Below are 24,798 nucleotides of genomic sequence, written 5' to 3'. Positions count from 1 at the left end.
TTCTTTCTCTCGACAATTAAAGAACATGAATACCTCAAGTGTAACTCTGTTCTTCTTAGTTGACACAACAGGTGGAATAAATTGAGCATTTTCCCTGTATGAACTGTGTGTGTGTGTGTGCATGCGTGCACACACGTGCACTGGTGCTGGGGCTTAGATTTAGGACACTGCACTCTCACATAGCTTTTTCTGCTCTAGGATGGTGCTCTACCATTTGAGAGCCAGAGCTCCACTTCCATCACTTTTTGGTGACTAATTGGAGAAAACAATCTTACAGACTTTTCTGCTTGGGTAGGCTTCAAATCATGATCCTCTGATCTCAGCCTCCTGAGTAGCTAAAATTATAGGCACTCAGCTATATAACTTGAAGTAACAGTTATTCTCTATACTTAAAGAGGCCATTTCTGGGTATATATGCCTTGTCTAGTAGCATCTAGTTTTAATTTTATTAGGAAATTAAGATAAAGCTGAAAAATGATAGCAAGCATCTTTATAACACCACAGATTAGTGTTGTGCGTGGTGGTCACCAGCCCTTCCTGCAGGTTTTTGTTTTTGTTTTTGCCAGTCCTGGGGCTTGAACTCCGGGCCTGAGCACTGTCCCTGGCTTCTTTTTGCTCAAGGCTAGCACTCTACCACTTGAGCCACAGCACTGCTTCTGGGTTTTTCTGTGTATGTGGTACTGAGGAATCGAACCCAGGGTTTCATGTATGCGAGGCAAGCACTCTACCACTAAGCCACATTCCCAGCCCCGGCCCCTGCAGTTTTTAACTTAAGTGCCATGCAACAGTGGTGTTCATCATCCAACATCTGCCTACCATCTTCTCAGTGTGATTGGGTAACTTAGACATCTCTTGGGGACAAGTACATATAAATGTGGGCTGTAAGTGATAGCTATGGCCTTCTTGCCAACTCTGCATGATGCTTTTCTTTTTTTTCCTGTTATTTCTAGTCAGTAACCATCCATCCTCACTTCTCTTTCTCTCTCTCTCTCCAAATTCTTTATCAAATGAAAATGTAATTTTTAAATTGGCTTATTTTTTTGTATTTAGAACATGAAAACAAATAGCCAAACTAGTCTCCTGAAGGTTTATAAATTCTTGTTATTTACATTCTTGGACTAGCTTGGTCACAATTTCCAAATACCCAGAGTCCCACAAGATGGAATACTAAGGGACTGCGAAGCACTTCCATTGCACCCAAATCCTTTGTAGATCCAACAGTCACAAATGGAATCCTATAGGTTGAAGACTTAACAAGTTCCATCAGGAAGAAATCCATGGTGTTCAAAGCAGCCATTCATAGTTAAGTTCCATTTTCCCAGTGATACTCTTTACTATCTGCTAATGAGGTAATCCCTTATTTTAAAAACGACTATTCCTAGGATGATGAGAAGTGGGATAAATGAATATAAAATCAGAAAGTTTGCTGTGAATCTGGATGTTGCACCTGGGAAGGTCTCCTCAATGTATTGAATTCCTTGAGTGAGGGCACACATTGGATTAATTATCACAGAATTATTTGAGCTGCCTGCCAAAGAAAAGATTGACAGTGTCAGTTATGGTACATTATTTAATCAACAGCTGTTTCCCTAGTGCTCATAAAATGTTTAACATTTAAAATATCTAGCTGCCTAAATATGACATTTTAGACAATTTGGAATTTACAAGAGTGATCATTCTGGACCCTGGATTCACTTAAAAATAGAAAAGGTTTTGTTTCTATTTTGGATATGGATTCATTACCATATTCCTGGTTTAAAAAAAGATCATTTAGGGCTGGGGATATGGCCTAGCGGCAAGAGTGCTTGCCTCGTATACATGAAGCCCTGGGTTTGATTCCCCAGCACCACATATATAGAAAAGGCCAAAAGTGGTGCTGTGGCTCAAGTGGGAGAGTGAGCAGAAAGAAGCCAGGGACAGTGCTCAGGCCCTGAGTCCAAGCCCCAGGACTGGCAACAACAACAACAAAAAAATCATTTAGCACCAATTCTAAAATAATTGATGTTTTAAACAGCCAGTAAAAGTCTACCATATTCTTTAGTTGTCTTTGAAGTAGCCCTAGAATTCACTAGGCAAGGATCTTTTTAATTTCCACTGTTCTCTTTTGGGATAACTTTTGCCACAAATTGGCTGTACTCAGCTATTTTCTATGTATATTTGGCGAAACAAGAAGCCACTTTAGCCTGCCTCAGTGTGTTCAACAGGTATCAGAAGTGAGTCTAGGGCTGGGAATATGGCCTAGTGGCAAGAGTGCTTGCCTCGTATACATGAAGCCCTGGGTTCGATTCCCCAGCACCACATATAGAAAATGGCCAGAAGTGGCGCTGTGGCTCAAGTGGCAGAGTGCTAGCCTTGAGCAAAAAGAAGCCAGGGACAGTGCTCAGGCCCGGGTCCAAGCCCCAGGACTGGCCAAAGGGGGGGGGGAAAAAAAAAGAAATGAGTCTATCTAGAATACTCTGGTGTTTACTTCAGTGTACACAAGGCCATTCACTTCCCTGATAACATCAAAGTGGCCGTAAGCTATTGATCTTTGATAGGAGACTAATAACTTGACCATTACTTATCTTCTTTAAAAAAAAAAATCAGAAAACTGGTGCCAGTGGCTGGTGCCTGTAATCCTAGCTACTCATGAGGCTAAAAGCTGAGGATCACGGTTCAAAGCCAGCCTGGGCAGGAAAACCTGTGAGACTTTATACTTAATAAACTCACAAAAAGCTGGAAGTGGAACTGTGGCTCAAGTGGTAGAGTAAAAAAAAAAGCCCTAGGACAGCTCCTAGACCCTGAGTTCAAGCCCTAGGATCCCCACAAAAAAATCAGAGAATACATTAGGCTGTATTTCAAAACAGTATATTTATTACAAAATAATATATTATGAATATATGTTTACAAAATTGTACATTTCCTGGGTATACTTTCCTCAGGAAATTGCTTGCTCAGAGTAATATTTAAAATAATATTCCAAAACTGAATACTTACCACAAGTGAAATTCAATCCATTGAATTCATTGACTACCAAAATCTCACAGCAATATTTTTGGAATGTAAAATAACCAAAGACTTTAAAAGGCATGGGCATTGCTCCTATGTTTCTTAAAAAGAAAAAAAAAAGAGATATGAAATTCAACAGGTTCTAATAAATAGTTTTACCAAATGGGGAAAAAAGCCCAACCCTATTTTGTTCTCTGTCTCTTTTTCTCTCTCTGTCTCTGTCTCTCTCTGTATCTCTCTTTGTCTCTGTCTCTATCTCTCTCTGTCTCTCTCTCTCTCTCTTTGGTTGGTCCTGGAGCTTGAACTCAGAGCTTGGGCACTGTCCCTGAGCTCTTCTGCTTAAGGCTAGCGCTCTACCACTTTGAGCCACAGTGCCGCCTCTGGTTTCCTGGTGGTTAATTGGAGATAAGTCTCATGGACTTTCCTGCCCAGGCTGGCATGGAACAGCAATCCTCAGATCTCAGCTTCCTGAGTAGCTAGGATTATAGGCCACCAGGGCCCAGCCTTATTTTGTTTTCTAACACAAATATAATTTTCCATCTCTACTACAAAAATTTTACTTACTATAAAAATCTTGAAGTAATAGTGATAATATAAAGAAATATCATTGCTCAGAAATAACAAGTTAACAGGTGTGTGTTCATAAAAGTTAATATAAATGGCATTTGATTTTTTATGTGCTTTCTCCTGAGGCTTATCTTGAGCATCCTTCTAAGTTAGAGACAGCACTCAGCAATTTTTTTTTGGGGGGGGGGCCAGTCCTGGGCCTTGGACTCAGGGCCTGAGCACTGTCCCTGGCTTCTTCCCGCTCAAGGCTAGCACTCTGCCACTTGAGCCACAGTGCCGCTTCTGGCCGTTTTCTGTATATGTGGTGCTGGGGAATCGAACCTAGGGCCTCGTGTATCCAAGGCAGGCACTCTTGCCACTAGGCTATATCCCCAGCCCAGCACTCAGCATTTTTAATCACAGCTTAGTGGTCCACTAGAGAGTGACCCAGCAGCCCTCTTATGAATGACTGATGCATAATTTTTTGTAAGCACTGTTTATATAAATATATAAGAAAATAGACATCTAATACATATTACATTAGAGGAGGAGACTAAAGAGAACTAAGATGTTGGGTATGAAGTGAGAACAAATGGGGGATGGCGGTGGGGGGGAGAGACAGGATGCAGAAAGCAAGCAGGCATTCATTGTGAAAAGAATACATAGCTCCTCTCTGATGCAGAAAGCAAGCAGGCATTCATTGTGAAAAGGATACATAGCTCCTCTCTGATCTCTTTTGGGAGAAGCTACATGCTAATGCTGTGGACTTTGTGGGCCACTAGATAGCATCTACTGATCAAAAAATACATGTATTTAATACTTTCTGTTTGCAAAGCTCTTGTTATAGATGATTTCAAAATGTTTTAAACTGCTGGGCACCTGTGGTTCATGCCTGCAATCCTGGCTACTCAGGAAGCTGAGATCTGAGGATCATGGCTCAAAGCCAGCTTGGGCAGGAAAGTCTGTGGGACTCTTATCTCCAATAAACTACTCAGAAAAGCTGGAAGTGGTGCTGTGGTTCAAGTGGTAAAATGCTAACCTTGAGCACAGGGAGGCTCAAGGACAGTGCTCAGGCCCTGAGTTCAAGCCCCAGGACCGGCAAAAAAGAAAAAAAATTGCAGTCGCTCCTCTGCTCTCTCACTGATATGACCAGGCAGGTGTTGAACAGACCACTTGCCGTACTAACTTGACACCCTCTGGCCACTTTGCCTTAGCTGGGTCAGAACCCCTTAAGATTTCATCTTTGCATCTAGTGGCAATTTTTTTTTTTTTTTTGCCAGTCCTGGGGCTAGAACTCAGGGCCTGAACACTGTCTTTGGCTTCTGGTACTTTCTGGACCTGTTTGTTGTTGTTGTTGTTTTTACCCTGCAGGTATTTTCTTATCTGACTAGTTTTAATTCCCAGAAGAGGAAGTTAGTTATAATAAATGAGACACAGCTGCGTTTAGTAAATTATGGTTGACAGTTGATTAGATATTAAAGGCTGCTCTGTGGAGTTGCACAAAATTTGGCCAAGAAAGAGAGAGAGATAGAGAGAGAGAGAGAGAGAGAGAGAGAGAGAGAGAGAGAGAGAGAGAAGGGAGAAGAGAAGAGAAGAGAAGAAAGAGAAGAGAAGAGAAAAAGAGAGAGGCTTTCAGAGACAGCTCCTGTAGCCACAGGACCAAAGGGCAAGATTTGTGCAAATAAGTGGCAGAGAGAAGAAACCAGTGGAAGTCAAAGAGGAAAATCAGACCATTTCATACACTTGGGGTTGATTTGCTGTATGCATTCTTCTGAAATGCTAATAATATACTTATGCAGCTGAGACAAATACAGTGTAATGAGAAAATATCCTTCTAGATTGATCCACACTTAGCTCACTTTGCTTTAAAACATTGCACCTTTGCATAGTGCAGTATTATTCACCTTGTGTTTTCAAATCGCTAATTTCATTTACTCCTTGTGATCTCTGGAATCGGGGCCAGCTGAGATAAGAACCTCCATTTTGTAAGCAAAGCAACTAATTTACATAGAAAGGGCCTAGCTCCTGACCATGTGACAGTTAAGCCATGGAGGAAGCCTCTCACTGCTGCTCAGCCCTCTCTCCAGGAAGTCACGTGCATCATGGACATCACCACAGTGAGCCTTGAGCAAAGTCAAGTGTGAGCTGAATTTCTTACTCAAGAGTTAAACACTGTAAATATGAATCATATCAATAATATGCTTACCTTGCCATTTCCTGATGCGCACTAAAGAACTTTATTTAATGTATGCATAACTGTTATTCAAAGTCTAAAGCAATAATGATTAGCAAACAGTATAAATGCTCCAAACTGTAAGATGATAATTAGCCAGCATCACATAGCTCTCTGGAATTCCTCTTAGGAATCATCTGATGATCAATAACAAAAATCATACCAACCTAAATCCTTACCTGACGAATCCAGATCCAACAAGCAATCCAGCAATGCTCAGCAAAGCCACTACGCTGTTGGCAATATTTGGGTTTTGGATCATGCCAAGTATCACAAGAGTTAGCAATTCACCAATTAAGTGTGGGGCCAACAGAGCAGCAGAGAAATATACAAATCTGGAGAACTCAGGAGATAAGCCCAACGTCCTAGAAACATGGAATGTCTTTTAGTTTTTTTTCTCTCTCTCAAGATGCATTGGATTCACAAACTGCTTTGCTAAATGGCAACCCCTTTGTATAACTACTTAAAGATAATTTAAAAAAATTTTTAGAAAGGAAAATGACATACTTGCCTTCTATGAATAAACCTGTGGTGGTTAGTGGGTAGGAGCAGCCAGCAGGAAAAGCCAAATTCCCTTTGTAAAGCCTTTCTGGAACTGCTAGAATTGTTTTTCTTGAGACTCCCCTCAATGTGAGGGGCCTGGGACAGCTCCTTTTGCTCTCATAGCACAATATGACACTACTTGGATCACAGTCACAGTCAGATGTGATAAGTAGACCTGTTCAACTCTGAGGGTCACTTTATCAATAACCATGTTTTACCTCACAACACTCCTACCAAACACCAATGGTTGACTCACTGTGCTGCTCAGCCCGCTACTTTCTAAACCTCATCGTATTCTGTAGGATGAATTTCAGCCTGAAAATCCCTCACCACTTTCACTCCCCCTCTGCTTTCTACTCCCAACCCCTGTCCATCCTGTCTTTTATGCTAACCACCCTCCCTCAATTGGACCTTCATTTCCCTGTGCACCTTCCTTCTAGATCCTTCCACCAAATTATATTTCACTGGTGACAGCATGCATTAAATAACCATGAGACTTTATAGTTATTTCACTTGCAGAGTAAGGAAAGCAAGCACTCCTCAATGCTGTCCTTTCTTCTTGTTCAAATCATGACATTTATTTCACTATGAGTTCTCTTCACCACTGTAGTCTTGTCACTTAAAATGTTCTCTTACCTTTTTTTTTTGCCAGCCCTGGCCTTGAACTCAGGGCCTGAGCACTGTCCCTGGCTTCTTTTTGCTCAAGGCTAGCACTCTACCTCTTGAGCCACAGCGCCACTTCTGACATTTTCTCTATATGTGGTGCTGAGGAATTGAGCCCAGAGCTTCATGTATACGAGGCAAGCACTTTACCACTAGGCTATATTCCAGCCCCTTCTCTTACCTTTATAGTGCACTAAGAGGATCATTCTTTCCATTCTTTTTTTCTATTTCCATCCACAATGACTTTTTTTTGAGATTTTCTTTTCTTTTCTTCTTTTGGTGCTGGCTTGATTGAACTCAGCGTTTAGGTGCTGTCCCTTAGCTTTTGTGGTCAAAGCTAGTATTCTACTTGAGCCACAGCTCCATTTCTGGCTTTTTGCTAGTTAACTGGAGATAAGAATCTCATGGATTTTTCTTTCCCAGGCTGGCTTTGAACCTCCATCCTCAGAGCTCAGCCTCCTGATTAGTTAGGGTTACAGGCATGAGCCAGGCTTTCTTTACCCTTCTTGATAAATCATGAACATAAATATCTAATTAGCTTATCTCCATTCGGTGGCCTTGTCTGCCTAATTTCAGACATTTAACGTTTCTTAGACTCAAAACTGCTCAACTTCCAAAAGTTCAGATTGTGAAAAATGCCCTCTCTAATCATGGCTTCCTGTCTTCCATATTCCCAAATGTCTCTACCTCAGATCCTTCTGCATTCTTTGCCTTTGCAGTCGCCCCTCTGCTCTCTCACTGATGTGTCCAGGCAGGTGTTGAACAGACCACTTGCCATATTAACTGGACACACTCTGCCACTTTTCCTTAGCTAGGCCCAGAACCCCTTAAGATTCCAACTTTGCAGCCAGTGGCATCACACATCATGGCCGATATAAACCTGAACTTTACATTCCCCCCTCCTAATTTCAGCCTCTGGTCAGTGCTCAGCAAGAAATGAACTCACCTTCTCTTTTAATAATTGTTTTTTCTGAGTAGCTTATTGAAGATAAGAGTCTCATGGACTTTCCTGCCCAGCCTGGCTTCAAACCATGATCCTCAGATCTCAGCCTCCTGAGTAGCTAGGATTACAGGCATGAACCACTGGCGCCCAGCTCATCATGTGTTTTTTTTTTTATTACATATACTAGGACACAATGGCTATGGTTGGGAGCACTTGCATATGAATCCAGGCAGTGAAGAGAGACATCCCAAGAACTATCTGAGTTCTCTCTTGAGGCAGCAAGCTGGGTTCCTTTAAACTCATGGAGCTAGAGGATGCTGGTCATTTTCTCACTAGTTTCTAAGGCAGAGCCTCAATGATCTGAGCACTTATCTCCCCAGGACAACAAATCCCACAAGTATCTTAACTGCACATTCTTGGATTTATCTAGGAAATAAAAAGAAGCTCTCAACCAAAGCCCAACAGTGTTAGGGACGGTCACGGTGCACTCAGTTATTTTATTTGTAATACAATCCATGTACTAAAAGATACAACACTGAACTAGACATTAATGGGCAAAGTATAGATTCTCCAGAGCAGAAAGCACTCTGGAGTCAGCCACGACCCCCACTCCTGCCGCCTGCACACATCCCCCTGGCCCTCCAAGACCCTGTGGGAGGGGCCTGGCCCATGTGACCCGAAGGCCTCCAGACTCTCTTACCAGTAGCACACACTGCTGAAAAGCACAGTGGCAATGATGCTGAAGGGGAGGACATGCAGCACATAGGCCAGCAGCATCTGCCACTTGTGGTACAGGCCATCCTGGCTCTCCTGGTCACTGATGGCTCGAAGTACAGGAACTGGCATGGAAGGCAGGTTCCATAACAGTCAGTCACCACACAGCTGAGGGAGGGAGGGAGGGCTAGCCCAAGCTGAACTTGAGGCCTGTCAGGACTGGATGGTGAGGATGAGCTAGACAGGTGTCCTAGTCATAGAACCGGAGGGCACCTGCTACACTCCCCATCCCAGAAATCTATACTCCACTTGAGTTGCAATAGGGTTAGGAAAGACATCGTAATTTATTTGCTTCCTTCAAATGTGGGACGTTATCACCAAGTCAAGCACTTGTGAAGGGACATGAATGAGTGACTTGCACTTCATCCCTTCCCTGTGCAGGATGTTGACCCTCACAGCCGCTTGCATTTTACATGGGCTCTCAGAGGGCCAGAAAAGCCCAGGGATACATGGAATTTCCTTGCTCCTCATGACCATCTAGGACCAACTTTGCAAACCTATCATCCTTCTGTCTTGTTTCTTGAACTCGGTGCTGCTACTACTGTCCATTTCCTTGTCTTAACAATAACACCAGACAGCTATGTGTTGTTTCTGGATTCCTGGTGAGTTGGAAAATTAGGCACTGACTCTTTTGAAATAGGCTCCAAAAAAGAAATAATGGTGTGAACTTGGTCCGGTTAACTGGGCCCCCAAGAGCTGCACATTCTAGTAGCCAAGATGAAATACTAGGAATTATCTTTGGAAGAACTCTCCTCAAATTCTCCCCAACTCCCCACTTCAGGGCTTTGTTTCCCTGGATCCTTATACCTAATATACATTGAGACTATTTTTCCTCAAAGAGAATCGGAAGGGGCCAGGTTTTCCTAAAATTAAAAACAGACAGTGGATGGTGGACCTTTGCAATGCGATCACTAGAGGAGCCAGGAAATGTTCAGGGAAAGAAAGGCAAAACTCCCCCCACATAGGCACTTACACAGATTCACAGCATTGAGCATGCCCGTGTATGGGGTGGCACCCACAAACTGGTACAGCATACCCACACGGTCCTGGACAGCACCCTTTAGCATATGGTTCTGGACCCGTAGCAGGAAGAAAATGACGAACAAACCCATGATCATATTCTGAACAAGACGCATAATTACTGCCTGCTTATTTCTCATTAAGTTTCTTGTCACTCTCCTGAAAACCAAACAACGCTATTTTAATTTCTTTGCTATCATTATTGGCAAATGTGTAAAGACCTGAAATAAGCCTCACTCGCATTTTCAAGGCTCTTACCTCAAGAGAACACCCAGCTTGCAGAGAGCTCCAGGAGGGTCTTTAGTTTTAAAAGGAACCTTGGGTAGGGTTTTCAAGTGTTTTGTTCTTTCAATGTGGTCCAAAGTTTTCTGATAGATTGAAGATTCTCTGAAGGCAGATTCAAACAACTGGACTCGCTTGTAGGTTTCTATTTCCCGTTCTTTGCTTTGGGTATCCACTGATGTCAAATCCACTAAAAATTTCCCCCAAAGAAAGGACCCATGTGTTTTTAAATGCACATTCACACACTCATGTGCACACACATACACACACACACAATCATTGATTCAGGAGTACTAGCCATATTACTTCATTCTATTGAAATAACCCTTATTGATAATTGCCACATAATCAGAGTATCTTAAAGCTACCCAGCAATGCTGTGAGAATCCCCTGTGGGCTGCCTAAGAGAATTCAGGTGCTATTTAATTTTTCTCTGATAAAATAGGACTATAATAATCTGTTTGAGAGAGAGCCTTCAGCTCATTCTGATAGATCATCAGTGGCAAGTTATTTAGTTCATAAATTAATTCCCTAAAAAAAAAAACAACAAACCCAAACACCAAAACACAGTTGGAAACCAAAGCACAAAAGAGCTGGCGTCAATCTAGGCAAATGTCTGAAGTCAGAAAGACTGAAAACTACTCACAGTGGGGAATGTGAAAGGAAAACTTACTGTAGAAGTCAAAAGGGTTGGAATGTTCAGGACAAGGATAACCACAGCCTTCGAAGAAATCAAGCATTTCTACCGGTGTGCCACAGAAAACCAACTCTCCATGGGTCAGGATGGCAATTTTGTCAAAGTACTGATCAGACAATAGAAGGTATTAGTGGGTGGTCAGGTCATCAGGTCAGTCAATCCTGATGACCTTGGCTATGTATCAGACTGTCCATGAGTCCATGGGAGACACTCAAAGTATGTTCCTGTACTTACCAGCCAGGAGTCACCTCTGTGGATCATGCATCATTTCTGGGGCACAAAAGAGCTACAAGGCATAGGTTTAATTTCCAGCTTTGGCACTCAGAGAGTGACATCTGGGGTGTTCTGATTGTTTCTTGTTTGTGCTTAAAATCTCAGACCCTCATCTATAAAAAGCAAATAATAGCTAACAGAAAGGTAATGGAAGGATCAAATGAGATGCTTTTTGGAAAGACACAGCCTTTCCAGCCAACTAGTTTACTGTGTATTTACCAGTGTAAGCTTTTAATAACAATGGGATATCTTGGCTCTATTTTGAGTCATTTCTACACCTTGCTATTTTCCTCTATCAAGTGGACATACTGACGTTGGCTTCTGGGGTCTGCCCTGTAGACTAAATGAGATTGTGTGTAGAAAGCATTTGGCACATGGTAGGTGCTACAAGGAGCAAGTTTCATCCTTCACCCTTCCCAGATCAGGGTGGTTGTTTGCTAATGCCTGAGTATGCATCTTTGCTGCCCCACCATTCCCAGTTTAACACTCCCCTGGGCTGAGCAGGACACAAAGCAATCCCTTACCTGGAAGAGCTCAGAGCGGGGCTGGTGGATGGTGAGGATCACAATGCGGTCCCTTCGAGCCAGCTCTGCCAGGAGGACAACGATCTGATTTGCATTCATGCAGTCTAGGCCTGTGGTTGGCTCATCAAACATCATGACCTCTGCCAACAAAGAAGAGGCAGATATCTCCGTCACTGCCCAGCAGGTTCTGTGCTTAAAACTCAGAATTCAGACCTGTCTTCTATTGATCTGCCATACTCCATCCAATGTGTGCGGAAAAGTAGCTTGAACCCAAGAGGAAAGGCCCAACTCAGCTCAGAAACATGTCTGGAGATAGGAAGACAAGTAGATCAGGCATCCTACTTGGGATTGTGGACTCTGGGCTCCATCCAGGGGACAGTGACAGAGAACAAAGGCTGGCAGGCTGACACAGAGGTATTTCCACTGACAGAGGCCATGTGCCAGTGGCTCAATCCTATAATCTTAGCTGCTCAGGAGACTGAGATCTGAGGATCAAAGTTTGAAGCCAGCCAAGGCAGCCCTGTGAGATTCTTACCTTCAGTTAATCAGCCAAAAAGCTGGGAGCAGAGCTGTGGCTCAAGTGGTAGAGCACTAGCCTTAAGCACAAAAACCAAGTGAGAGATTGGGGCTCTGCGTTCAATCCCCAGGACTGGAGCCTTTCATGTCTGCAGCGGTTTCCAGCCTTAAGGTCTTTGCATGGCAAAGAAATGAAACAAGGTCTGAAGTAGGACAGTCATTTGGTTTTTTAGTGGATTTAACTGTAAGTTCTTTCTATCTCCAAAAGTGACAAGGGCTCTTAAGAGCATTTCTCTTATTTACCTTCTAATGACCAGATACCATCAGAAGACAGTCTTGTTTGTAGTCCTGGGTCAAATCTCCAGTACAAGAAAACAGATTCACCCTGTCCTCTCTCAAGTACATATAAGTGATAAACTTTGTACAAGTGGAAAGTCAAGCAAGTCTGCGGGGATGACAAGCTACCTCATCTTGAATCCTCCTTTCTTAAGGCATATACACTTTTTTAGCATATCATTTAAATTCCTACTTTAATTCTTTCCATTTCATTGTGTGTGTGTGTATGTTTATGTGTGTGTGTGTGTGTGCGTGCGCGCGTGCGCCCCAGTACTAGGGTTTAAACTCAGGGCCTGGGTGCTGTCCTAGCATTTTTGCTCAAGGCTGGCACCCTACAACTTGAGCCACATCTCTGCTTCTGGCTGTTGGGTGGGTAATTAGAGATGAGAGACTTTCCAGCCTGGGTTGGCTTTGAATTGAGATCCTTAGATCACAGCCTCCTGAGTAGCTAGGTGTGAGTCACTGCTTCCCCCCCAGCTCATGAACATTTCTAATCACACCAAGAACTCATTGTACTTTTTCAGCAGTCATGGTGATACTGCTCTAATAAGAAGTAAGGTTGAGCTGGGCACTGGTAGCACATACCTATAATCCTAGCTACTCAGGAAGCTCAGATCTGGGGATTCAAAGCCAGCCCAAGTGGTGTGTGACACTCTTATCTCCAATAAACTACTCAGAAAAAGCTGGAAGTGGCACTGTGGCTCAAGTGGTAGAGTGCTAGCCTTAAGTACAAAGAGGCTCAGGGATAGTGCCCAGGCCTTGAGTTGGAGCCCCAAGACCAGCGAGAGCGAGAGCGAGAGCGAGAGCGAGAGAGAGAGAGAGAGAGAGAGAGAGAGAGAGAGAGAGAGAGAGAGAGTTAAGTTGAACTAGCCGGGCCCCATCTTTATGGAAGACTCAAATGGAACAGAAAAATACAAGTGTGTTATTTCCAAGTCCAAGAGGGGCATTGTACAAATACTCCTGATAAAATTCTTTCCCAATAAACCCATAGGAAAGTGAAAATAGCATGAAGTCAAGAATGTACTTAGTCCATCTAGCCTACTGGACACCATAGCCTGTCAACGCAGCACAGTGTAGAGAACAGCTGTTTCTCTTGCAGCCCTCTGGCCAGCTGGGTACTGTGGCTCCCTATCATTGAGAGAATGTGATAAACTACATACTGTTATGTCAGGAACAGATAAACATTTAAAATTTTAAGTATGATGTAAATCACTTCCCCTCCATCTTAAAGTCAAAGCATTGTTAAGTTGGGGATTTGTGGGTACATGAGATGATATCAAGACTCTATGCCTGCCCCTTTCTGAATAGGAACTATGCAGACAGGGCCTCAAGCGCCTGCAGAGGTAATGGGGGATGCCCAGGCTGCAGCAGATCCGCATCCCACTTACTGGGGTCCTGGAGAAGCTGACCGGCAATGGCAACCCGGCGCCGCTCACCACTGGAAATTCCCCCAAAATTATAGTTGCCAATCAGTTGATCTGCCACGTGGCTCAGACTCAGCTCTGCCATGACTGCCTCGACCTGTAGGGGACACAAAGCCCAACACGGCTGCCTGTTGCTGGTGCTATTATTCCAGTGCAGGGACTAAAGCAATGCCTCCCTCGCATGCAGGGGCCACTTTTGGACCTTTCACACCCCGGGAAGATCAAGCCTGTTACAATAAAATCCAATTTGGTTTAGATCATAATTTTAATACATGTATCTAATTTAAACAATTGTATTGTTTCTAAAATCCCTAGAGCAGCAGCAACAACAATAAGAAAAGTTTATTCTTGCCTCGGGGAAGTTCACTAGGAAACATGCTCTTTTCCAATGTTGAAACCAATTCAGTCCATACAGAAAAATTCCCCAAAGTCTTACTTATAACATAGCCTATTTTGTAAATGTTTGCGTTTTGAAACTTTATTATCATAAATGTTTTCTGTGTTTAAAACTTCCAATTTGATTTGAACTGAATCCAGTTTTCCTTCTGTAACCCGAATAAGTCTGAGAGTCCCCTGTGGTTTTGCATCAAAGGGATATAATCCAGCTACCAAAAGTAATTAAAATCACTCCAATCTTTACTTGAATCTCCTTAAGGCCTTCAAAGGGAATCCAATTTATAATCCACAGCCACACTTCTTAAATTCCCTTGCCAATGCTCCTTAACCTGCTCTATCTGTAGATCCAGGAAGCCCCTGTCCCCTCTCCTCTTCTGCCCCCACTGTCCAGGAGCTTGGAGCTTGGCTGGCATCAAGCACAGAATCCTGAAATGAGACAGGACCCTGTGCACTCTACCTCACAGCGTGTGACTAGTCTGCCTGGAATGCCCCTGCAGCACAGAGGACTGAATGGCACAATCTTCCCTGGGAGAGTAATTACCTTCTTCTGCCTTGGTTCTGCTCCCATAAACAGGCCTCCTGCCTTGAGCTTCCAACCTCAGCAACCTTCTCACCTAGTTTAAACTCACCTATAGGTACCAGCACAGCCCTCATAGCCCAAGTCCCCTATAGAACTCTATAAAGACGTGATTGCTGAGAGCTCAGAGATTAGAGCAGAAGCTCTTCTGGGCCCGCAGCATAATACAATTGAATTCTTATTTTTGCAAGTGTTTCACTTGGTTTCCCAACCGTCTGTTCAATCTTTCTGTAACAATACCAATAACATTCTTTACTGACTTTCTAATCAAGAAAGCCAGTCTTCTCCTCCTCCTCCCTTGGTCCTTCCTCCACTATGTCTCCAGTTTGGAAGACTTCTACTTCTGATCCCCCTTTACAGATTCCCCTGCTAGGGGAAACAGCATCCTCAGAAGATATCTGAGGATACAAATATGGTCATGAGTCTGTTCCTATCAGCCCCTAGTGAAATTGGGCTCCTTTCATAATGAAAAAAGAAACAGTGCATTAAAAAAAACAACAAAACACCACACTAGACTGGAGGAAAATTCCAGAGGAGGTATGATCTCCAGTAGAGATGAAGCACTGGCCAAAAGAAGGGACATATCTAAATAGTACAAAGGAATAATGAGAAAGCAAACTACATTGATGCAATCTGGGGGGAAAGGGTCTCCTCTTGCCATTAGACTAGAAGAGTTTTGTGTGACACGGCTGAGTTGGCATGCTCACCATCCAATGAAGATTCCTTCGCTTCCTCATCTCTGCAGCATCAGAAAAGGAATGAGCTTTCCCTGGAGGCTCACGGAGACATTTACTTACTGTCGCCAGCTCCTGCAGGAAGCCTCTTCGGTGGAATCTGAGTCTTTAGGCTCTTTGCAGGTGACCCATCAACCTGTCACTGTTTGTCCGTGTCCCCTGGGTGCCCCCATGCCTTCACTCTCCAGACACAAATGGCCATGTTTCAAGGTGAGCCCCCAGCAGGACCTGCAGCTACTTCCAAAGTAGGCACATGTAAGAAACACATTGGAACCCGAAAAGAGTTGACGATTCCATCGTTGTTTCTTCACTAACTGAATTCGATTTTCATGAGGCCCATTCCAGAAGCAAACTGAGAACAATTAGTGGGGACAAATAACATCTGTTCAGACACAGACCTTGAAGAGAAAGGTCATGCATACCATGCACAGAGTGGGAATATTTTAGTAGCAGAACTTCCAAACGTTAGAAGAAACAGGTGGACAGGGTGTGTTGCTGGCTCACACCTGTCATCCTAGCTATGCAGGAGGCTGGGATCTGAGGATGACCCAGCCCAGGCAGAAAAGTCCATGAGACCCTGGTCTCCAATTACCTTGCAAAACCAGAATAGAGGTGTGGCTCAAGCAGTAGAAACCGCAGCCTCGAATAAAAACCGCCAACCAAGAGAGCGAGGCCCTGAGTTCAAGCCCCAGTAAGAGGGCTGACAGGGAGTGGCTGACAAAAAAAAATAATAATAATTTCAGTAGTACAACCAAAACATTGCCATTTCAACCTAACATGAACACTTACCAAAATTTCAATTATTTCATGCTCTGTTTTTCACCCTGTGTATCTAACACCGGCTTCGAGCACATCTCTGGTCGGGCAGGTCACATGTTAAGCGGGGGGGGGGGGGGGGGGGGGGGGCTCACCTCAGGGGCCCCCACGGCACCCACCTTCTTCTGGAAGAAGTCTGCGGAACCTCGGCGGATGGCCAGCATCGCCGTGTAGTGCAGCGTCTCCCGCACAGTGAGGTTGCTCAGAAAGGTGTCGCTCTGCAGAAGAGGGGGGCATCAGCGCCGCCCGTGCGGGCCCCAGCGCGCTGGCGGGCCCGGGGTGGGGTGCGCTCCCACCTGCAGGACGTAGGAGAAGCAGTCCTGGAACTGGTCCCTGCGCAGCGAGCGGCCGTTCACGCACACCTCCCCGACCAGCGTCCCCGTGCGCCGCAGCCTCCCAGAGATGGCATCCAGCAGCGTGGTCTTCCCCGAGCCTGGGGGCGGGCGACAAGGGAAGGCCCTGAGGATCCCCCCGCCCCGCAAGGATGACAATGGACAAGCTTCCACAGGCCTCTGTGGAGACAGTGACCTCGCCATGGGACCCTGGTTTGTTCTCCGTGATGTCAAACTTGCAGGCCACAAATGAATCTGTTTATGTTTGCCCCTGGGTGAAAGAGGGGACAAGCTTGGTGACTGTGATGCTGCTGAGGACACACCCACACCCACACCCACACCCCCCCCCCCACACACACACACCAGCCGAATTTGGTAACAAGGACATAGCCCTGATGTCTTGAGGAGGTCAGCAACCTTGGCAAAATGGTGGTGAGACTGGACTCCAGAGCTGAAGGTGTGTGTGTGTGTGTGTGTGTGTGTGTGTGTGTGTGTGTGTGTGTGTGTGTGTACTGGGGCTTGAACTCAGGTCCTGGGTACTCTTCCTTGTCTTTTTTTCCTCAAGGCTGGCACTCTACCACTTGAGCCACAACTCCACTTTCTTTCTTTTTTTTTTTTTTTTTTTGCCAGTCCTGGGCCTTGGACTCAGGGCCTGAGCACTGACCCTGGCTTCTTTTTGCTCAAGGCTAGCACTCTGCCACTTGAGCCACAGCGTCACCTCTGGCCATTTTCTATATATGTGGTGCTGGGGAATCGAGCCCAGGGCTTCATGTATATGAGGCAAGCACTCTTGCCACTAGGCCATGGTCCCAGCCCACAGCTCCACTTTCAACTTTTTGCTGGATAGTTGGAGAGCAGAGTCTTACTACTGATTTTTTCTACCCCAGCTACCTTGGAACTTAATCCTCAGATCTCAGACTCCTGAGTAGATAGGATTATAGGTTTGGGTCACTGGCCTAGTAAATTTGTTTGGTGTTGAAAAGGAGAAAACAAGATCAGAAGAAAACAAAAGTCTTAAAACATATAGACTCCTAGAACATCTTATTTCCTTTTTTGTGGTCCCCTGGGACTGCTCCGTTGTACCTGAATATAGGTGACTCTACTTAGGGTCTTGCTGACAAAGTAGTGTCTGAGCACCAATAGCCTTAGCATCCCCTTGGGGGTTGCTAGACATGTGGAACCTCAGGCCTCACCCAGACCTACTGGACCCAACTCTGCTTTTTAATAAGATCCCAGGATGATTCCTATGACAGAGCTTGAGGAGCACAGACTTAGTCCTTTGGGGAAAACCAGGCTGGCCTTAGCCAGCACCAAGAGCTGCATTGAACTAACTGCCTGGTGCCTGAGGTGACTGGAGGAAGAAGTGCCACCTGTTTTATTTGTTTTGTTTTTCCTATGGTTGGAAATTAGGTGAAATCCTAATCCTCTGGGATTTGAAGCCAGCTAGTGGCCACTCTCATTCAGACACAAATTAGCATATCCCCAAGAATTCCTGGAGACAAGATAGGTCTTGCCAGGCCTTTTCTGCCCAGAAGTGCTAAGCAGATAGATTTAACAACAAGGACCACAGGCAGGAAGTTCTGAACTGCCTGAGAAGAGAGACTAAGGTGGCCTGAGACGGGATCTTCTGTATTATGAAGAAGCTGTTACTGCTCTGAAGAGGTCCAAACATGAGCCCTTCCACCATCACCTTCCCTAACACCTGACGAAACTCAGAACTTACCAAGCATATTCAGTTAGAGGTAGCAATGAAACAGAAAGAAGCGTGAGTTATAAAGACAAGAAACATGCCTTTCAACTGCCAACCATGATCTTTGGTCTCGTGTGCATGGTTCATTTAACTAGACACTCCCAGGCCCTGTGTTTCTGGGATCTAATCACTGCCAGAAGATCTAAATAAATGTCTTACAGCCTCTCCACTGTGTTAAGACATCCTTCCTCCAGGACATCACTGCTACTTACTTGTTATCAGATTTAGTGGACAGATATCTGTGTGTTGTCTGGCCCTGTAGGATCATGGTATATTGCTTTCTGCCCTGTAAGTCTTGCTCTTACACACACACACACACACACACACACACACACACACACACACACACACACCCCATTTTAAAGCCATCATTCCCTCTACAGTCCAGTGTAGCTGCTGCTTCTCAGCGTCCTGTGGGAGATCCTCAGAGTTCTTTCCTGGATCTTCTCATCACACACATCCTCACTGAGCAACGTTAAATAGTAGCTAGCTCACCCATGTAGGGGAAAGTCACCTGGGAGCTGTACTCAACCACACTTGAGCCTTCAGATGAACAGAGCCCTTCTAACATCCTTCTGACTACATCTTTATAAGAAACAAGTCACTTTCTGACTCAGCAACACTGAGATAAAAGTAAATGATACTTTTGTTGTTTTAAGCCAGTAAGTTTAAGGACATTTAAAAATTTTTAATTAGAAGAACATGTCTAACTCAGTCTTTTAAACATGGACCAAGGGGCTGGGAATATGGCCTAGTGGCAAGAGTGCTCAACTCATATACATGGAGTCCTGGGTTCGAGTCCTCAGCACCACATATATAGAAAAGGCCAGAAGTGGCTCTGTGGCTCAAGTAGCAGAGTGCTAGCCTTGAGCAAAAAGAAGCCAGGGACAGGCCCTGAGTTCAAGGCCCAGGACTGGCCAAACATAAATAAATAAATAAATAAACATGGACCAAATATTTATTAACTCATCCAGGAGGGAAGAAACAGGTTCACAAAGCTCATCCAATGAAGGATATTAAAAAACTGATATGTATAATCATTGGAGAAAAGAAGAATAATATAACAAAGTTAAACACAAAAATGGCTAGTGCCTTGAGGGTGAGTAGAACTATGTCTTTTGGGATTAATCCTTTAATAGAACAGGAATGATTTATAATTGAAATAATCTGTCAAGAAATATTCAGGCCAGAGTCTGGGCTCCAATCAATTTCAAGTAATGAGTTATATAAATTAGCATTAGGTGGCCCTAGGCAGACTTGCATGAGGCCACTGTTTACTGAGACTTTGAACTATATGCTATCTTTTCCTCACTAATAAAATTTGATAGATACTTCTGCTTAGCATGAGACAACAATGGAATCATGTCATTTTGTAAAACACTGTGACTAGTCCATGGACCTAATTTATTTACTTGTTTGTTCCATAAATAATTATTTACCACCTTCTATACGACCCTGTTCTAGATGTTAAGGGTATGCAAAGCAGGGGGATATTAAAAATAAAACCTACCTGCCTCTGAGGAATTGTGGATTTTTGTTCAGTAAAAGGGCAGATGCTGTCATAGAACCATGATTAGGTATAGCATAAGAAATAAGTCCATATCCCCAGATCAAGAGCCTTACTCACTGTTTACCCTCTGTGAGACTCACAGAAAGCATGACATAGCTGTGGGGTGAATTTCTGAAAAGAGTGCTACATCCACCCTTCCTAATTCCACATAAGGAGTACAAATAAAAAGCATTGGAGAAAAAAAATATTGTAGGGGTAACTCAAGTTTTTAATTTTTAAAGAGTATATTCTATTTATCAAAAGGAAAATTAGAACAACCTTGAATGTTATGGTACATGTATATACTTAGAAATTGTTTCTTAAAATGAAAATAAGAGCTGGTCACCAGTGGCTCATACCTGTAATCCTTAGGTACTCAGGAGGCTGAGTTCTGAGGATTATAGTTCAAAGCCAGCCCAGGCAGAAAAGTCCATGAGACTTTTCAGTTACCACCAGAAAGCCAGAAATGCAGGTGTGGCTCAAGAGGTAGAGTGCTAACCTTGAGGGGGAAAAGCTAAGGGACAGCACCTAGAGCTTGAGGTCAAGCCCCAATACACACACACACACACACACACACACACACACACACACACACACACCAAATAAGCAAATAAAATGGAAGTAAGGACTGACAGGAAACCGCAGAAAAGTGTAATTGTCCTTTACTTAGTGAAATGATAATCATGTTCATGTCCCCTTAAAATCCCTATGTTGAAAACTTTACTCCCCAGGTGATGGGATTAGAGGGTAGGTGGAATTAAGGGTGAAAATGTGGAGCCCAGCCTTCACGGTTGGGATTGGTGCCCTTATAAAAGAGGTTTCCCAACTCTGAGATTCTATCTCACCGCAGTTAGATTAGCCAACATTTTTCATTCAAACAACAACAAATGTTGATGGTGATGCGGGGAAAAGGAACCCTACTGCACTGCTGGTGGGATGTAAACTAGGACATCCACTATGGAAAGCAGTCTGGAGGTTCCTCAAAAAACGAAACACAGACCTTCCCTATGGCCCAGCCATACCACTGTTAGGCATCTACCCTGAGTATCATGAGCCAGGATGTGATAAGGACACCTGCATAGCCATGTTCATTACCACACTATTCACAAGATATCCAAGACAGGGAGACAGTTCGGATGCACCACAATAAAAATGTGGTAGCTATATACAATGGAATTTGACACAGTCATTAGAAAGGATAAAATAATGTCATTGGCAGGGGAGTGGTTGGAACTAGAGCAAACCATGTTAAGTGAGGTAAGCAGAGCTCAGAGAGACAAATGACACATGTTCTCTCTGCTATGGGGAAATTACATCTAAAACACACTGAGATATGACAAATGACACGGGATGCCATCATAAAGACCAAAAGAGGATAGCCTTAGGAGAGAATCACAAAGGTACAATGCCCAAGCATCTCTTCACATTTATACAAAATAATATATATACTGAAACAAAAAAATATGGAGACAAAAGACTTTAAACTTTTTCTCTTTTTTCTTACTCTTTTTCTGATGATTTTGTATTCTTTATCTTATATACAGTGTATACACATGTATATCTTTGGGAGGGCAGGGGGAAAGCACAGAACTTGGGGAAAAAGTGAAAAAGTACAGCAGTGGAGCCCACTGGACATTGATGAAAGTGAACTATGCAATCCGTGGGTGGAGGCTGGAGGAAGGGAATGGGAGAGAAAGAGGGAACAGAGGACACTGTATGAAAGGAAATGTGCTCACTACCTGACTCATGTAAATCTAGCCCTTCTGTATATCACCTCTATAATAACAATAAAATAATTAAAAAAATAAGTTTCCTCTTTCACTTGGAGAATTTAGGCTATTTCTGAGGAAACCAGCTCTCATCACCCACAAACTTTCCAGCTCCTTGATCTTAGACCTCCCAGACTTTAGGACTGTGAGAAATAAATTCTGTTGTCTGGAAGCCACTCGGTGTATGGTCTGTTGTTAGATAAGCCCAAATGGACAAAGGCAGGAAGTAAATTCCTTCTCATCTTAACACACTACTATTGCCAACCAGCTGTGTACCTGCTGTGTAGATAAGTTAACATGGATTCTATTCTCTGAGTACAAAGAGATATAGTCCATTTTTTGTTGCTTATAACAAAATACTTGAGACTGGGTACTTTGACATACGATTTATTTAGCACACAGTTTTTGAAAGTTCAAAATTGAGTGGCCTCAACTGCTCAGCATTGAGACAGCTTTGTGGCTACATTACACCACATGACAAATGGCATTACAGCAAGGGCCAGGACACATGAAAGACAAAAAGCCCAAAGGGATTCAGGGATCTGGTTTGAGATATATCTATATCTATATCTATATCTATATCTATATCTATATCTATATCTATATCTATATAGCTATATCTATATCTATATCTAGCTAGCTATATAGATCTAGATCTAGATCTAGATCTAGATATAGATATATATCAACTCGCCCTAGTAGGAACTAACTGGAGATCAACTCACCCTAGTAGGAACCAACTGGAGTCCTGCAAGAACTAGATCAGTCCCTTGCTGGAACAATGCCCCCAATGGACTAACCATCTTCCGCAAGGGCCTGCCTTTCAAAGATTCCAACATCATCTATTATGTCCATACTGGGAACCAAACCTCCAGACCAAACTCTAGTGGTGGTGGGGGGGGGGAGGGGATCAATTCTAACCAGTACCATGCCTAATTTCCATTCCAGTTATACAGTCCCCATCTTTACAAGAGACCAGTGCAAGTGGACAGTGGCAGTAGCTGTCAACTATTTGCAAGCAATTGCTCAACCGAGGCTTCTGTAAAGCCAATTTGCAGAATCCTTCATCTTAGACACCAGGATAACACAGGGTGGACCCTCTCTTCAGGGCTAGTGTGCCCCTTCTCCAGCACTTGGCATTGTTAATGTGGCTCTGAAGAATCACAGCCATGGCTCTCACAGGAAAATTGCCCTAGCCACAAGAAACTGCTTCACCAAAAGGAATAATACCATGGGGGCACAATGACTGCCTGGTGCAAGGACACAAAAACAAACATAGAATTCAAGCTTATAGTGACGCCTGGAAAAGAGGCATAGATGATAGGAGGAATGGGCACATAATGGCCTAATTATAATCTGTAATGTTTAAAAATAAAAAAGATCTGAAGCAAATATATTAAGATTTGGTAAGACCTGATATTAATTGAACTACACCCCCAGCCTTTTTTGTGCTTTTTTCTTAGTAGGGTCTTGCATTTAAACCTGGGCCAACCCAGATTATGATCCTTCTATTTATGCTTCCCTCATAGCTGAGATGACAAAGTGAACCATCATCATCACACTCAGGTTTTTTTTAGTTGAGATGAGGGAGTGTCTCACAAACTTTTTGCTCATTCTGACCTGGTACTGTGATTTTTGCATACCTTGCCTCCCAAGTAACTATGAGCTATTACACTTAACTTATTCTCTATTCCTGACTATATGTTTAATGTACATCATAATGGAAAAAAAGTAAATCAAATATGAGATTTAAGAGGGTGCTTTTTCCCCCCAGTCTATGAGGAGGAGGAAATTGTTTGCTGAGTGACTGTGCTAGCCACTGTCCCAGAGCTCTTTCTATACTTGGAAATGCGAATTCACCTACAGGGCTGGGGATGTAGCTCAGCAGAGCTCTTGCTTAGCATGCATGAGGCCTTGGGTTTGATCCCTAGTACCATATACCATATACAAATTTCTCCAGTCTGGCACTTAAACCAAGTGAAAGCCTTTATCTGAGCCCTTACTGAGAATAGAGCACTGCTCAGAAACTTACCTGAGCTCCCCAGGATGCACATTATCTGCCCACTCTCCACGTACAAGGAGATGTCCTTGAGGATCTGCCTCGTCCACCGCTGCCAACAGGATCTAGTGTTCCACCAGGGCCCGACACGATTGCTTCAAAGAAAATCCCACAAAGGCAAAGGCAGCATGGAGTCCTGCAGTCCAGACCTCTGTCCCCAGTACTGATCCCTGCTCTGCTCCATACCAGTTATCTTGGGACAGGTTCCCAACCAGATTTCAGCCCCTGTGTCCTGCTCTGCAACCTGGTTGTGCAGTGGCTACAGGTGCCCACCACCCCTGGAACGTGGCAGCCAGCAGCTGCGCTGAGTGCCTGCGAGACGCTGCCCCGAGTGCCAGCAGGCAGCTGCCCTGCCTGGCTGCAAGATGCTACAGAGGACATGTTGATACATTGATTCCCACCCCAGGCTTCATTCCTCCAGGTGCCGGGCCACCCTACGCCCTCTGCATCCACACAGGGAGGTGTGGACAAGCCAGAGAAGGGGTGTGGGCAATGGGAAGGGGTAAGAGGACAATGGGGCCTTGCCCTGAGCAAGAGGAGGGGCCGTACACAGTTGCTCCTCTTCTCCCTCTCCTCCCACCACCCCATCTACTAAGGAGGCAGCGCAAAGCCTCCCCCCACCCCATGGTCCCCTTAGCGGAGAGAGGTGGGGAGAGGGAAAGGATGGGAGGCCAGGTGGGGCTATGTGCTCTTGCCTTACCTGATGCTGTAGGAGACATGGAGTACGCCCAGGCTGTGCCGAGGTTCAGAGGCAGCTTCAGGAACCCCCTCTAGGGAGCTCTGGGAATCTCTGTTCACTTGGAATGTGTTGGCCCCAGCTGGGGTCAGAAAGGGAAGCTCACTCATGGCCAACAGACAGCAGAGGTAGGTTTTCTGGTGGCCTGACCCTCCCTGGAGTGGCTTCAGCCGAGTGGCAGAGTGTCCCTCTTGTTCCCTTGCCTGGCCCTGAAGTTCCCTGGGAGGCAGCAGGACAGGGACTTGGCCACAGCTGCCATTATCTGATGTACCTTTAGACAGAGTGTCCTTATCTTGGCAGTGGGCAGAACACCCTGCG

The 24,798-nt window shown here is 44.3% G+C and overlaps 2 protein-coding genes across 3 annotated transcripts in view; one reads left to right on the top strand and one right to left on the bottom strand.

The window, feature by feature from the left end:
• Window positions 1–9,594, top strand: part of Dync2li1 (dynein cytoplasmic 2 light intermediate chain 1) — a 38,943-nt gene extending 29,349 nt beyond the window's left edge. Inside the window, exon 14 of the mRNA XM_048353024.1 lies at window positions 9,072–9,594. The gene's annotated coding sequence lies outside the window, so the exon portion shown is untranslated. The remainder of the gene's footprint in view (window positions 1–9,071) is intronic.
• Abcg5 (ATP binding cassette subfamily G member 5) lies at window positions 1,017–24,763 on the bottom strand. 2 transcript variants are annotated; one of them, XM_048353021.1, is made up of 13 exons: window positions 24,445–24,763; window positions 23,718–23,839; window positions 16,582–16,718; window positions 16,405–16,503; window positions 13,727–13,859; window positions 11,487–11,626; window positions 10,666–10,795; window positions 9,969–10,182; window positions 9,664–9,869; window positions 8,617–8,755; window positions 5,947–6,132; window positions 2,977–3,089; window positions 1,017–1,528 (listed from the first exon to the last, which is right to left on the bottom strand). In XM_048353021.1, the coding sequence occupies exons 1-13, from the start codon at window positions 24,588–24,590 to the stop codon at window positions 1,335–1,337; spliced, it is 1,959 nt and encodes a 652-aa protein (XP_048208978.1). In that variant the 5' UTR covers window positions 24,591–24,763; the 3' UTR covers window positions 1,017–1,334. The 2 variants fall into 2 exon arrangements, with proteins under 2 accessions (XP_048208978.1, XP_048208979.1); XM_048353022.1 differs by lacking the exon at window positions 23,718–23,839 and having other exon boundaries at window positions 24,445–24,531.
• Between the last annotated feature and the right edge of the window lie 35 nt (window positions 24,764–24,798).

The sequence above is a fragment of the Perognathus longimembris genome, chromosome 8, assembly GCF_023159225.1.
Source record: "Perognathus longimembris pacificus isolate PPM17 chromosome 8, ASM2315922v1, whole genome shotgun sequence".
In the NCBI taxonomy this organism is placed as follows: Eukaryota; Metazoa; Chordata; class Mammalia; order Rodentia; family Heteromyidae; genus Perognathus; species Perognathus longimembris.
The sequence above is the reverse complement of the archived record's forward strand: the minus strand, read 5'-3'. Positions and strand labels throughout refer to the sequence as shown.

Excerpts from the sequence above, each read along its gene's own strand:
- Abcg5 (XM_048353021.1), bottom strand. The coding sequence starts at position 24,590 with ATGAGTGAGCTTCCCTTTCTGACCCCAGCTGGGGCCAACACATTCCAA. Across the intron at positions 16,504-16,581 it reads GCTTCTCCTACGTCCTGCAG|AGCGACACCTTTCTGAGCAA; the intron begins GTGGGAGCGCAC and ends CCTCTTCTGCAG. Across the intron at positions 10,796-11,486 it reads CCCGCTCTGAGCTCTTCCAG|TACTTTGACAAAATTGCCAT; the intron begins GTAAGGGATTGC and ends TTGTCTGATCAG.